Genomic DNA, 14295 nt, shown 5'->3' on the forward strand with positions numbered 1-14295 from the left:
TCTTCTGCAGCTCCCAAAAAAGGCCACTGGTAATTCCCTTCTGTGGAAAAAAAAAAGAGACCAGGGAGTGTTTTAGGGAGTTAGATTGACCTCACATGACTCTTAGCTTGGCTTCAGGAATGTGGTTAGTGGACCGTTGAGTTCCAGAATCTTGACATCACCGCAGACTCTGTGCCCCAGTCTGCAGCTCCCCACCATCCTCTCACAGGGTCAGTCTACAGCTCTGTGTTCTCCTCTCACAGGGTCAGTCTACAGCTCTGTGTTCTCCTCTCACAGGGCCAGTCTACAGCTCTGTGTTTTCCTCTCACAGGGTCGGTCTACAGCTCTGTGTTCTCCTCTCACAGGGCCAGTCTACAGCTCTGTGTTTTCCTCTCACAGGGCCAGTCTACAGCTCTGTGTTTTCCTCTCACAGGGCCGGTCTACAGCTCTGTGTTCTCCTCTCACAGGGTCGGTCTACAGCTCTGTGTTCTCCTCTCACAGGGTCAGTCTACAGCTCACTGTTCTCCTCTCACAGGGTCGGTCTACAGCTCTGTGTTCTCCTCTCACAGGGTAGTGACTGAGAGAGACATTTGTATCAGTTTACACAATGATAAATACTCAGATTGTCAAATCTCACCTTTGTTGTGACTGCGAAGGTCTTTGTGAAAGTGTGTGAGACATTCAGCGGTAAAGTGGTTTTCAGCCGTGTTGACTCAGGTGTGCTGTGTGTAAGGAGCAGCCTGTTTCTCAGGACTCTTGTCAGGTCAGCAGAACAGAAGGTACAGATTAGCTCTGGACTCAGTTCGAGTTCTTATAAATGACTGGGGCAGGAGAAAAGTAGATTGTGAGACTGCACAGTGACATCAGTAAGGAAACTTTTGAAATGGGGGAGTTTGGAATAGACGTCGAAAGTCTCACACTGATTTACTACAGTGCCACGTGTTCCAGTTCCTCCTCCTCCTCCTCCTCCTCCTCCTCCTCTTCTTCCTGAATGATGTCATAAAGCTGAACTGCTGTTCTTTTTTTCCTCCTCAGACGTCCTGGAGTATTACCTGAACTGCGGGATGGGCCAAGTCAATCCCTTCCAGCAGGTAATGGCAGGTTACCAGCTTCTTCTCCTCGTGACCTCCTGACCTTAGACAACACCCTGAAAACCCCATAACCTTTACTCCTCAGATGTTCCACAACAGCCTAAAAACCCCTTAACCTTTACTCCACAGCCCACACACTCACAGAGCCTGTGCTGCTCTGTGCACACACATGCCAACTTCATCACCTTTTTGCTCAGCCGCTGCTTTCGTTAATATTAATTGGTGCCAAAAACTCTCCCCTCTCCCAAGCCTAGCCAAAGCAGAGTGCAGTTTTGCTCGCTAGATGAAAGCTGAACGGTTACAGTCTTTTTTTATGGATAATTTATATGCTTTTAAAGCCTCTCGCTGAGCTTGATGGATAACCTACAGTGATGTCTCCTTCACTGACTGATTTCACATTTCCTTCTGTTGGTCATTGACTGTCAGCTGTGCAGGTCGGAGAAGAGTTTAGCAAACTCTTGTCCTCTTAGCGGGTTGCTTGATAATGCTACACAATTCATAGTGTGAAGACACCATTAGAAGGCTTAACGCTTTTCAGAGAAACTTCTTGCTAGTCTCTCTCACCTAGGCCAAGGCAACTGCCAAGCGGAGATACAGACTTAAGAGATTACTGTGAATCCTGCATTCCAAATTGGGGAGGGGAAAAAAATTTCAAAGAAAACAGGAAAAAAAAAAAGAGCAAAGACAACGTCTTGGTTTCTTATAGAGGCAAAACGTGTTTCCACTTCTCCCCAAGTTTCCGGGAGGCTTTTAAAAACAGAACAGACTGTACAGTTTCACTGCCTTTTTTTTTATTTTCTGAGTCCAAATGTCAGCAATTTCTCCGCTTTTCACCGAGATTTTAAATATAGAACTGTTACTAGCTACAAGAGGCAAAAAAAATGCTACTGTGTCCATTAGAAACTAGAGTCTGAAATATTAATGTTGTTGTGCAACCCCAGGACCTCAATCTTCAGTCTCCGTCTAATGGACTGCAGTTTTGTCCTTCTCTCTCGGTCTGTCAGATGACTCCGGGTGCTCGTGCAGGTTCTGAAGATGAAGGAGAGCGTTATGCAGGTCCAGTTATGTAATGACTGGCTCTACCCAAACACTTGAGATACTCTTTAGAAAGATATGTGACTGTACACAGACAGTAGTGTGGGCAACGTAATTATGGAATAAATATGAAGCCTATTTTTGAATAAGAATAATTGTTTAGAGGTAACAGGGTGCAGTATGTTCCAAGGTGTTTTGTTGTTGTTTGTTTGGTTTTATTTCTTTTGTTTTTGTCATGGCCAGCAGACATGCTTGAGTTGAGATGAGTTTCATTTACATCTCGTCTTTAAAATCCTCTGTCAGATTGACGTAGGCTGAACACATCCTGCTTTGTGCAGTCTTAGATCAAGCTTGGTGCCTCGTGCACAGAACTGAACAAAACAAAACTGAACAATGAGAGTCTTTGTGGTAGTCGCTATCTTGACATGGCTATTTCTGTTTCAGAAGTGACACTTACGATATGAAAGTCAGTCATGAGCGTTGTGGTTGAGTTTATGAGGGCCATGTGGTTTTTATGTATGGTGATGTGTGTGTGTTTTTTTTTATCCGTTGTAGAAACTGTCCAGCGGACATAAAGCTCTGGTGGAAATGCAAGATGACGTGTCTGAACTCCTCCGCTCAGCTGCTCGGGAGTATCCACAGACAAAGGTGGGTGTGAGTGTGTGTGTGTGTGTGTGTGTGTTTGTACAAGAGTGAGAGAGAGAAAGAGACAGAGATAGACCGAGCACGAGTGTCTCTATATAGTGTTTCTATTCACGTGTTCCCATATATCCGAGGCCAGAAACTGGCGATTGGGTTAAAAGAGACAGAGAAACGTGCTGACTCCCTGCCTGCTGTCTGCGCTGCTGTGTTCCCTCTCTGGGCCTCTGTTGTCATTGTCTCTTGTTGATCCTTCCCCTGTAAACACACACTGGGACAAAGTGACGGCTGACATTTTGGCTCTGTGAAAAGAGATAGCTGCCCTTCTTTGGCACTTGGGGCATTGAGGAAAAACTGCTGAACAGACGGAAACATTTTTGTTTCACAAAACCGCCAGGGATCTGTTTACTGCTGCAAGTTCAAAGGATTCGTAGCCTTTGCTTTCCCAGAAAAACAAACAAAAAAACAAAACAAAACCAAAAAAAGGGCCCGCATGTAGCACTCCCTCTTCTTTCACATCCCTTTCTGTTGATGGACAAGAGAAATGGTTTTTGTTTTTTTGAGTTCCTCATTCTCAGTCATCTTTTTTTTTTTCCCCCATTACTGTGTTTACAGATAACAAGCTTCAAAACACCGTCACAACAAGTCAGTTTGAGACAGTAGTCAGTGTTGTGTATTTCCTTTTTAGGGAAAAGGTTGCTGTGTGTGTTCATTTAATTGTCATGGGTGTGTGTGAATTGGCCTCCAAAATAAGCCCACTCCTCTCTGTCCTCACACACTGACCGGTTCTGGGCTGACTGAGGACAGGGGCTGACAGGCCTGGTTTGGTGTGTGGAAATGTGTCTAAGGGAGCGTGTCTGTTTTTATAGGACAACCTGCTGCCAATCCAGAGGGTCCTGAACAGCACAGAGATCGGCCTTCATCAGCTCACTGCCCTGGTGGACTGCCGAAGCCTGCATATGGTGAGAGTGTGTGTGTGTGTGTGTGTGTGTATGCACTCAGCAATACTTGCCAAAATATGTCAGTGCTAATTGTAAAAATGTCTTGGCTCAAGACATACTGTTAGGGAGGGAAAATCATACATACACAAACAAACAAACACAAACAAACAAACAAACACACACACACACTGTGAGGAGACCTGAGGAGAAATGACAAGGCTTGCTGAAAAATGACCTATCCTTTCCCAACACTCATTACCCTCTCAGTTTTGAGAACAGCCAGGCGTCCAAATGCTTTCTCTCCGTAATGAATGACACTGGACGCCTGAGTGTTGGAGTTGGACGGCGACTCACAGCTTGTAATTGATGGGAAAGTGTGATGAGAACATCTCTAGCGTAGCACCCCTCCTCCCCTCACGCTCTCCTGGCATAACGAGAGAGACGGCACGCTAGAGCCATACCTGTGGGTGGCTCTTAACGGGGTCTGCTCCCGCAGTCTTCCAGTCCAAAAAGAAAACAGACGGGTTCGCTTTCACATTCTGCCGTCTCCGTATTGTAGGTCGGAACAGAGAGCTCCTTTTCTCAGATACGCGCCTGCAGTGTTTTACGGCAGCTGCGTCTGAAAACGTAAACGGTGAAGGTGGTAATTATGACTGTAAAGGTTTGGCTGTGAGTAATAACAGTAATTTGCTGAATGGAAGAAGCTGCATTGTCTTTCACTCAGTCTCACAGTCTGACTGGAGAGTGGGACTGTATGTTATTAAATGGTCTGATTTCTTCCCTGCTCTCAGGCTATAGGCTATGGGCTCTTACCCCGAACATTCCTCTCCTGGAGCCTGTACCGTATGAAAGGGCTGTTTAGTTTCATTTAGAACGGTTTATTTTATCAAATAGTTAAGGTGTTTACTCGAAACTGTCATCTCAGTATTTCCTAGGACATGAGCGCGTTCTACATTCAAGCTATATGATATCAGACACCACGGTGTTGTCTGCGTGTGCATGTGCATGCATGTGTCTGTGTGCATGCGTGCGTGTGTGTGTGTGTGTGTGTGGATGTGTGTAAGTTCGTAATCATATCCTGCTTTAGTTAATGTATATGTCTCTGTTTCTCTCTTTCTCTGTGTGTGTGTGTGTGTGTGTGTGTGTGTGTAGGACTATGTGCAGGCGATGACAGGTCTGTGTTATGATGGTCTGGAGGGGCTGATTTACCTGGTGCTCTTCTCCTTTGTCACTGCCCTCATGTTCAGCTCCATCGTCTGCAGTGTGCCACACACCTGGCAGGGCAAGAGGTAAGAACACTGTGTGTGTGTGTGTGTGTGTGTGTGTGTGTGTGTGTGTGTGCACGCCCGTATAGACGTGTGTGTGTGTGTCTCCTCTCTGTGAGTCATCAGGAGAGATGCTTATTTGCCTTTATTCAGCTCCATTCTCCCATTTCAAATCTGAAACATGTTGAGTTCACTGAATATCTCTTCTCTTTAATCAACTGGTTCTGGAGCGTGAGGAAGTGTGAGACCTGAAACAATAAAGATATGACTTAAATTACCGGAACATTTGGGCATTTGTCAAATGTGTGACACACACCCTTTTAATCTTTTGTGTATTTGTGCATGTTTGAGTGTGTGTGTGAGTGTGAGTGTGTGTGTGAGTGTGTGAGTGTGTGAGTGAGTGTGTGTGTGTGTGTGTGTGTGTGTGTGTGAGTGTGTGTGTGAGTGTGTGTGTGTGTGTGAGTGTTTGAGTGTGAGTGTGTGTGTGTGTGTGTGTGAGTGTGTGTGTGAGTGTGAGTGTGTGAGTGTGAGTGTGAGTGTGTGTGAGTGTGAGTGTGTGTGTGAGTGTGAGTGTGTGTGTTTGAGTGTGTGAGTGAGTGAGTGAGTGTGTGTGTGTGAGTGTGTGCGTTAGTGTGTGCGTGTGCGTGTGCGTGTGTGTGTGTGTGTGTCCATGCTCAGTACTGTGTTTGGTTCCACTCTGATACTCTGAACAGTGCCAGGCACACTCCACTCTGGAAGAGCTTAAACGGACGCAGCTGCTTCCTGTCCTCCGTCCTGATCCATTTCCCTTCCAGTAGCTGTGTGAGGCTCCCTGTTTCATCCAGCGCCTTAACCACATAAAGCCTGCTCTCATTTCACAGAAGACAGCAGTGCTCCTGCCAGGACCCAGACTCTTATAGTCAGAGGATAAAGAATGAGAGAATATAACGATATCTCCCAGCGGCATTATGGGATACGTAGTAATCGTGCCACTGCCTCTCACCTGCCGTGATTACTGTCAGTGAATTCTTTCATATAACTCTTAATTAAAGCCTATACACCGAAGGCCTAACACCGCTTAAGCTAAGCATGCCATTCTTAACAGCTCTGTGAGAAAACTTGTGACGACCTGTAACTCACAAAAAAAAAACAGCCTGTCTTCAGCCAATACATAAGGAATGTAATCTTCGTATGATTATACGACTGAAGAAGTTTAGGTGGAACTTCAGATTGTAAAGGCCAGCCCTTACAGTGGTATGCTTATTAGTTATGTTTGGGGTAGAGCACAGAGGACTGGTTGTACAGAGATGAAGATGTGCTGACTGCCAGAAAACAGCAGGGGGAGCCAAAGGCCTTCTTGTTGGCACTGGCCTCAGTGTGGTACTGTATGTTGTTCTGCTGCTCTCACTGACACGTTTCACTGGTGCTCATATCTCATGATCTTCCCCCCGTCCATGAGCCAAGACTCACATTTTATTCAGCCCATTTTTGTATTTATGGTTTTAAAAAAAAAAGCTAAGCTAAGGATTTTTACGGTCTTCTGGATTCAAAATTAAAATTAATCTTATTGTGTAAGCAAATTTCTTTTTTACAGGCTTTTTTTTTTCCTTTTCTAAAATCAGTGCTTGCTCTCCTCTCTGAGGAATGAGCGAGAGCGACAGAAACTGTGCGGCTTCTGTCATTCCCTTGGGCAGTGTGTAATCAGAGGATGAATGCCAAATGAAAGCATATGCGTGCTTCTGAGTATTTTCCTGTTGGTTTCATGGGAAAGGGCGCCCTCTGCTGTTCATAGCTCATGTTACAGCTATGACACGACTTGCACCGCCACAATGACAGTAGATACATTAATATGAGGCCACTCATCATTAAAATCAGAAGTCATTCACCACTGCTTGTCATATGTATAATAGTACAGTTATATGAATAGATAAGTACTTTAATTTTTATGCACTGACCATTGACTTAAACAGTGCTATAACAAGGCCTTTGTTTACCTTGTCCCCAACACGACCCAACCAATGAGTGCATCGTTTGAATCAGGTGTGTTAGTGCAGGGCTCCATCAAAAATGTGTAGGACTGAGAGACCTGAGGCTCTGGATCGAGAAACACAATGTTATATCACATACTGTGCTTACAAACAGATGAAACTCTCAAAACACAAAAGCTTTGTGGTTAATGGAGCACACATGGTGGACCACAGCTGCTGAGTTCTGAATTATAATGCTCTTAATTTAATGTCCTTAAACTAACTTTGTCTATGCAGAGCTATGCACAAGTCTAAGTCGGTTACTTGGAGAATTGTTATGTGTGACACCTATGTGTGGAAACAGTGCCAGACAACATCAAATCAAACGTCATCAGAATATAATGATATTTATACATATGCTAAAGGTCAGTAAAATCAAAATGTCACTAAACAAGTACGGGTACATCTGTAAAGGTCACTGAAAGGGGTTCCACACCGACGCTGAAAACAGTGTCACTATAATGATATCAGGGTCTCAAGAGTTGGACAGTGATGTTAATTCTCTCTCTCTGTGTGTGTGTGTGTGTGTGTGTGTGTGTGTGTGTGTGTGTGTGTGTGTGTGTGTAGAGGAGAGGAGGACAGTGAGGACGACACCATGACGCAGGGAGGAAGGCAGAATCATGATAATCTGTACCGTGTCCACATGCCCAGTCTGTATAGCTGTGGCAGCTCTTATGGCAGTGAGACCAGCATCCCTGCAGCTGCACACACAGTCAGCAACGCGCCTGTCACAGAGTACATGTGAGTTAACACACGCACACACACACACTGTCAGCAATGCATCAGTCACAGAGTATGTCTGAGTCAACACACACACACACACACTGTCAGCAACGCGCCTGTCACAGAGTACATGTGAGTTAACACACACACACACACTCACACACGCACCGTCAGCAATGCATCAGTCACAGAATATGTCTCAGTCAACACATACACACACACACTGTCAGCAATGCGCCTGTCACAGAGTACATGTGAGTTAACACACACAAACACTCACACACACATACACACACACAAACGCACCGTCAGCAATGCATCAGTCACAGAGTATGTCTGAGTCAACACATACACACACACACTGTCAGCATCACGCCTGTCACAGAGTACATGTGAGTTAACACACACAAACACTCACACACACATACACACACACAAACGCACCGTCAGCAATGCATCAGTCACAGAGTATGTCTGAGTCAACACATACACACACACACTGTCAGCAATGCGCCTGTCTCAGAGTACATGTGAGTTAACACACACAAACACTCACACACACATACACACACACAAACGCACCGTCAGCAATGCATCAGTCACAGAATATGTCTGAGTCAACACACACACACACTGTCAGCAATGCGCCTGTCACACAGTACATGTGAGTTAACACACACACACTCTCACACACGCCACAGTCAGCAATACACTTGTCACAGAGTACATGTCAGTTAACACACACACACACACACACAGAGTAGGCAACACTCCAGTCACAGAGTATATGAGTCAAAGCACACACACACACACACACACACACAAGTACTGTCAGCAATGCAGAGAGTTCATTTGAGTTCACACAAACACACAAGATCAGCAGAGCACCTGTCACCATGCACATGTTAAGCTATCACAGATGAGCATGCGCGCGCACACACACACACACACACACACTCTCACACACGCCACAGTCAGCAATACACTTGTCACAGAGTACATGTCAGTTAACACACACACACACACACAGAGTAGGCAACACTCCAGTCACAGAGTATATGAGTCAAAGCACACACACACACACACACACACACACAAGTACTGTCAGCAATGCAGAGAGTTCATTTGAGTTCACACAAACACACAAGATCAGCAGAGCACCTGTCACCATGCACATGTTAAGCTATCACAGATGAGCATGCGCGCGCACACACACACACACACACACACACACACACTCATCAGCAGTGCTGTTATGGCAGTTGAGTCAGTAACAGGCGTGTCAGAGTGAGAGACAGCTCTCATACACACGTCACGCTTTTCTCCAGTGCAAGGACAGATTCACTGGTCTTTCATTTTGCCAAACTATACCTCAAACTTCAAACTACATTCCGCTGATTTTCCTCCCTGGGTTTCATCATGTTAACATTGGTATCATCAGGAAACAGTTTGTGTGAGAACCCACTAGCGTAACAAGCCTTTAACACTGATGTTGTAATATTAGTTTCATTTTCCCTTGTAGAAGTCTTTTGCATGGAAAGCATCAATAAATAAGAATCACAAATCTCAAATGAGGCACAGGGGATCATTAGCCAAGCCGTGCCATTCTGTTTAAAGCCTGTGTTTTTAAATATCGAGTATCCTTCTGCACATTTTTTTTTCTCTTTTTTTTTCGTAGACATACTTTTCAGATCATTTTCGGTAACCGGATATAAGGCATACATTATATGAACAACTTCAAGTTGTGTATTTAGCCCTAATGTCCCTGGTCTGTGTTATGACAACATTTTAGACTCATATAAAATGGAAACGCTTACTAACAGTATATAGCGCCAAAAGATCTGATTCCTTTTTTCATCAGCTCATCAGCTGTGTGTGTGTGTGTGTTTTCTGTCCTGTGTTACAGGACCCAGAACGCAAACTTCCAGAACCCTCGCTGTGAGAACACACCCCTTATCGGCAGAGAGTCTCCGCCTCCTTCCGTAAGTGTCGTCAGCCCTCGGCCCTCTCTCACTCCATACAGCACAGCACGCGTCACAGAGTCATTTTGACAGCCTTGGGGCGGGGGGTCACGATACAGGAACGCAGACACCCCGTTTTCACAACGTGATTCACTGCATGTCCTCTTTGTCTGGCTAATCAGATTTCTCACAGTATATGACTGATAACTCCAACACTTCTCTACTCACAACTAGTCCTTAAGTTAATTTACAGTTTATGTGCTTGTAAGTTAGTGCCTGTGTGTGCAGTCCATTGACTTAGTGAACTTCTGAATGTAGTGTAAGGTGAACAGATTAGGAGGTACACTCAGAAACGGATGAAGTTAGTTGAAGATATGCATCGATTGATGCACATGCCTTGATTTAGATGTCTAGTCTCAAGTCTGAAGAATGTTCAATAGGAATGAATGATCAATAGCCTCAGTTCTTGTAGACATCCATTCAGCCTGTCTGGAGACAGCTCATGGTGAACTCATAGTGGGTTTAGAGCACGTAGTTTAATTGAAGTCAGACATGCTAACAGAGGAGCGCGTCTGCTCGGGCGAGCCTCGGTATTGAATGGTTTTCTCAGAACAGCAGCGTGCAGACTAACTTGCTGTTCTGAATAAGTGGAAAATCTTTACCTTGTTAGTGTGGGGTTTGTATGTCCTCTCCTGGCTTGTCTCTCTCTCTCCTCTCCTCTAGACACTGTTTGTGTATCAGTGTGAATGTACGTGTTTGTTTCTTCTGTGAATGTGCGCGTGCGCGTGTGCGTGCGTGTGTGTGTGCGTGTGCATGTGCCTGTCTTGTCAGGTTGAGATAGCGGCTGTTCTACTCTCTCTTTGTCGTTGTTTTCTTTTCTGCAAACCCACACAGTTGTATTTGACCTCTATGGACACTAACAGCCGGCACAGCTGGCGGCTAAAGCCATCGGAGAGTTCCCGATCGTTATGGTAACCATGTCCAGGTACTGAAAAAAGTCACATCCTCCAAACTCTTGGTTTGTTTCCTCCCACCCCCCCCCCCCCCCAAAAAAGAATAAAAAAAAAAAAAAAAGACCCCTCCCTCCCACTGTTCTGTACCCACCCCCTCCCCGATCAAAGCAAGCTGTCCCCTCCCCTCTTTGTCCTGCTCGTTTGACACAAGACGCTTGTTTTCCGAGTCACCTCCGAGCTGCATGGTCTACCGGAGGCACCGCAGACAGAGCCCTGTTCAGACACGCTCACGTTGAACTCGGACCCTCGGATTCTGGCAAATTCCACAAGTGAGGGTAGATTTTGCAAAGGGCTTCTTTAACCTTCTTTGTGTTAGCACACAAGTTACAAACCCAACCATCCTCAGTTTTTGAAACCGAAAGGAGAGTTCGAACTCTCAAATCTAATCTGTTCAGTTAGTTTCTGTTGCAGTAAAGTAACTTCTCTTGCCTCTTTTAGGAGAGAAGCCAGAGAGAAATGTATTACTCTGTACAAAAACCCAGCAAGTATTATTTTTTTTCTCCTGCATTGGGAATGTGCAATCACTCACAAGCTCTTTAAGTCTCCCATTAACTCAGTACGGATGAGGAAGGCTGGCCTACACTTCCTCTAGTACATGAAAAGCCAGATTTTGAAATTGTGTCTCACACCTTGAAACTGCTCGACATAATGCGCTTGGAGTGACGTAATGTGCTTGGACCAGGAGGCTTCCTCCTCCAAGCATTCACTCTTCATCACAACAGATGTTTTGTTTTATTTTTGATAGGATCTGGACTGTAACATACAACAGATCAGTGAATTCGCCATTTCAGGTCATTTTAATGTTTACTGAGTTTGCTCAGGAACATGTGCAATTTTGTGAGGTTTTTTTTTTTTTTCTCCCCAAACAAAGCGTTAGTGTTAGTTTGATAGTTCACAGTTCTGGATTGCTTCACATTTTCAGAAGAGGTGGAATTTTCCCAGGAAATTTACCCTCAGACTTCACTGGAGACATATTCCATGTGACATATTCCAAACATATTCCATAATGCTTTTGTCCAATACGAATAAAAACTTTGCCTCACACAGTGTTTTTTCCCCTGACTGACCCCGACTGTATACAGTGCCAGACTCTTGGCCTTCTGCTCACCTTGTCTAACACACTGAAGAGGTTTACCTCCATTAATGAGCTCACTTTAACTTAGCTGACACAAGACTTGTCTTAAAGCACTCCATCCGTAGACAGTGTTTTTTATTTATTTATTTTAGTTTTGTTTGTTTTTCCAGTGTGTTCCGTAGTGTTCAGCGTTGTGTCCGTAAATGTGCGTCCATCAGTCTGGTGTGTGTATCTCTCTGTGTTGGTTTGTAGCATGACTGTGCGTGTTGACACTTAATACTGACAATCCCTCTGTGTTTGCTTGTACGGCATAGTGCAGTTCTACTTTTTTTATCCACGCGACCGCTAATGGTGTGTTTGTGTAAAGGCCTTTATTTTCCAGGCCTCCAGGTATATCCTGATCCCTGACCTCATTTCTCTGACTCACCTTCATGTCTTTCATTTTATTATTTCTCAAGGCTGTCCAAATGACTCAGTTTTTTAAAATATAATATCGTCTCTTCTGCTTTATCCATCTGTAATAAAACATTTATGCTCTCCTCCACGCGGCCAGAACTTCTCCACTCGCGTCCTTAACCTTGAGAGATACTGTTTCCACTCTTTCAATCTTTTTAAATGGAGTTTTCGGGCCAGCCTTGGCTAAAGACGGCGAATAGACTTGCTTTATTGATTTAAGTTTGCCAATAGCAAAGGAGGCCTCAGGAGCTTTGAGAAAATGATAGATGTATCTGTCTGCACACACAAGAATTCAAAGCTCATTTCCTCAGTTAAAAGTCATTTACATCAATATAGCACATCTGGTATACTGGTAAACACTGGATCCACGTAACGCATATTTGTCAGGGTTGTTTGTTTGTAAACATTTTAGCAGAGGAATGCATGAGAGCACCGCAGAACCTACCGACCCTGACCGCTAGCTATTCGAGATGTTTATTTTTCCCCAAGCTTGTTATGTTTTTATATGCGTTTTGTGCTGTCGTCTTCTCCCTACAGTACACGTCCAGCATGAGGGCCAAATACCTGGCCAACACACGAACCGAAGCCAACAGCAGCTCCGCAGCACCCTGAGAGAGAGAGAGAACGACCTGCTCTCACCCCCTCCGACTGTCAGCCCAACAAACTGCAGCCTCACCATCTCCCAGCTCCACGACGTCACCACCCCCTCCCCCCCTGCTGTTCTCACCGCGCCTGGATCTGCTCTCTCTGTCTGCCCCTCTTCCCGTCTCACATCCAGCCCACCCAGCCAGTCTCCTCTCTCTCTCTCTCTCACACACACACACACACACACTCACACACACAGAGCTGAAGTCTTCTTTGATGTGTGCTTGGAAGACAAATTGAGAAAGGTCACCCTCGCATCGTCTAAATGCTGTTATCACTATAATGTTTTTGGAGGCCTGTGAATGTTCTGGAAGCCACTGTGGCTGTTCCAGATGGCTCACCGTCAGCAGTGCACAGAAGAGGCAGCTATCTGGACAGCAGCAACACAGCAGTCACATGCCAGCGTGTGCATATGTGAGAATATGAATCTGTGTGTGTGGAAGTATGTGCATGCTCAACAGTGCGGGTGTGTGTGTGTGTGTGTGTGTGTGTGTGTGTGTGTGTGTGTGTGTGTGTTAGCCCGTGTTGCCCTGGAACCTCGAATGATGCCGTCGCCAGAAGTCGTTTTGAGATCCCCACGATCCCTGTGGAACCTTCTGGTAGGATGCAGCTGGCGTCCTGCTTTACATGAAGCTCCAACTCCTGCATGCTTTAAATCCTCTGGTCATTCCACTAAATGGAAGCTTCATCTCTAAACCAGTCTTTCTTCTTCTTCTTTTTTTTTTTTTTTTTTTTTTTTATTTGAAATTGCAGAGAGCCTTCAGTAGACTCTAGTTAGACAAAGCTGATGAGGCCACTGCAGCTGTGCCATCACTAACCATCTCGTGTAACGGGAGAACAGAACGCAGCTGTCATAAAGTCTTGATTTTGTTAAGTTGATTTTTTTTTTTTTTTAATCTCTGTGTCAAGCCATCGCTGCACAGTTCTCTCATGGTCTGACTGGCACTTAGAGCGGCTGCTTCCCCAGTGATGAAACAGTGTTGGCTCACACTGCTGAGATTTCTCTCAGCTTTTCGGTCGGAAATCTGAAGGCATTCTGGCATCGCTGTACGTGGGACCATTTGTCTCGGGTGGAGACCAAAGAAAAAACAAACGAAATTGCAGGAACTGGCTCAGCTTCGCTCCTTGGTTTGGTGTCGCTTTTTCGTCTTTTATAAAGATTTTTTTTTGTTTGTTTAATTTCAGGAGATGGAAAACACTGAATTCTCCCACGTGTTGACCTCTTTGGTCCACACTCGGAGCACGGTACAGTTTTAAAAGCCCGGCCGCGCCGTCTGCGTTACCAAACCGCAGCTGGCAAGATTGCATGGCTCAGCATGGCTGTGATGGAGGTGAAGTGAAACCCAAGACTCATCCATCCCTCATTGTTCCCAAGAGTGTGGCCAGCGAAAAAGGCAAGGCAGCGTTTTAGCCCTATCCTCATAGCATTTCCCAGCAGGCTCTGGCCTTAGCGCTGTTATCTCAGC

General features: G+C 45.2%; 1 protein-coding gene across 1 annotated transcript in view; it reads left to right on the plus strand.

Moving 5' to 3' along the window:
- The window catches only part of ttyh3a (tweety family member 3a), a 44637-nt gene extending 31838 nt beyond the window's left edge, over positions 1 to 12799 (plus strand). Inside the window, exons 8-14 of the mRNA XM_030790755.1 lie at positions 1015 to 1070; positions 2661 to 2753; positions 3614 to 3706; positions 4838 to 4974; positions 7524 to 7697; positions 9586 to 9661; positions 12722 to 12799. Of these exons, the coding sequence (XP_030646615.1) occupies positions 1015 to 1070; positions 2661 to 2753; positions 3614 to 3706; positions 4838 to 4974; positions 7524 to 7697; positions 9586 to 9661; positions 12722 to 12796 (704 nt within the window). The 3' untranslated portion in view covers positions 12797 to 12799. The remainder of the gene's footprint in view (positions 1 to 1014; positions 1071 to 2660; positions 2754 to 3613; positions 3707 to 4837; positions 4975 to 7523; positions 7698 to 9585; positions 9662 to 12721) is intronic.
- Positions 12800 to 14295: the final 1496 nt, after the last annotated feature.

This window comes from Chanos chanos, chromosome 13 (assembly GCF_902362185.1).
Source record: "Chanos chanos chromosome 13, fChaCha1.1, whole genome shotgun sequence".
Taxonomy (NCBI): Eukaryota; Metazoa; Chordata; class Actinopteri; order Gonorynchiformes; family Chanidae; genus Chanos; species Chanos chanos.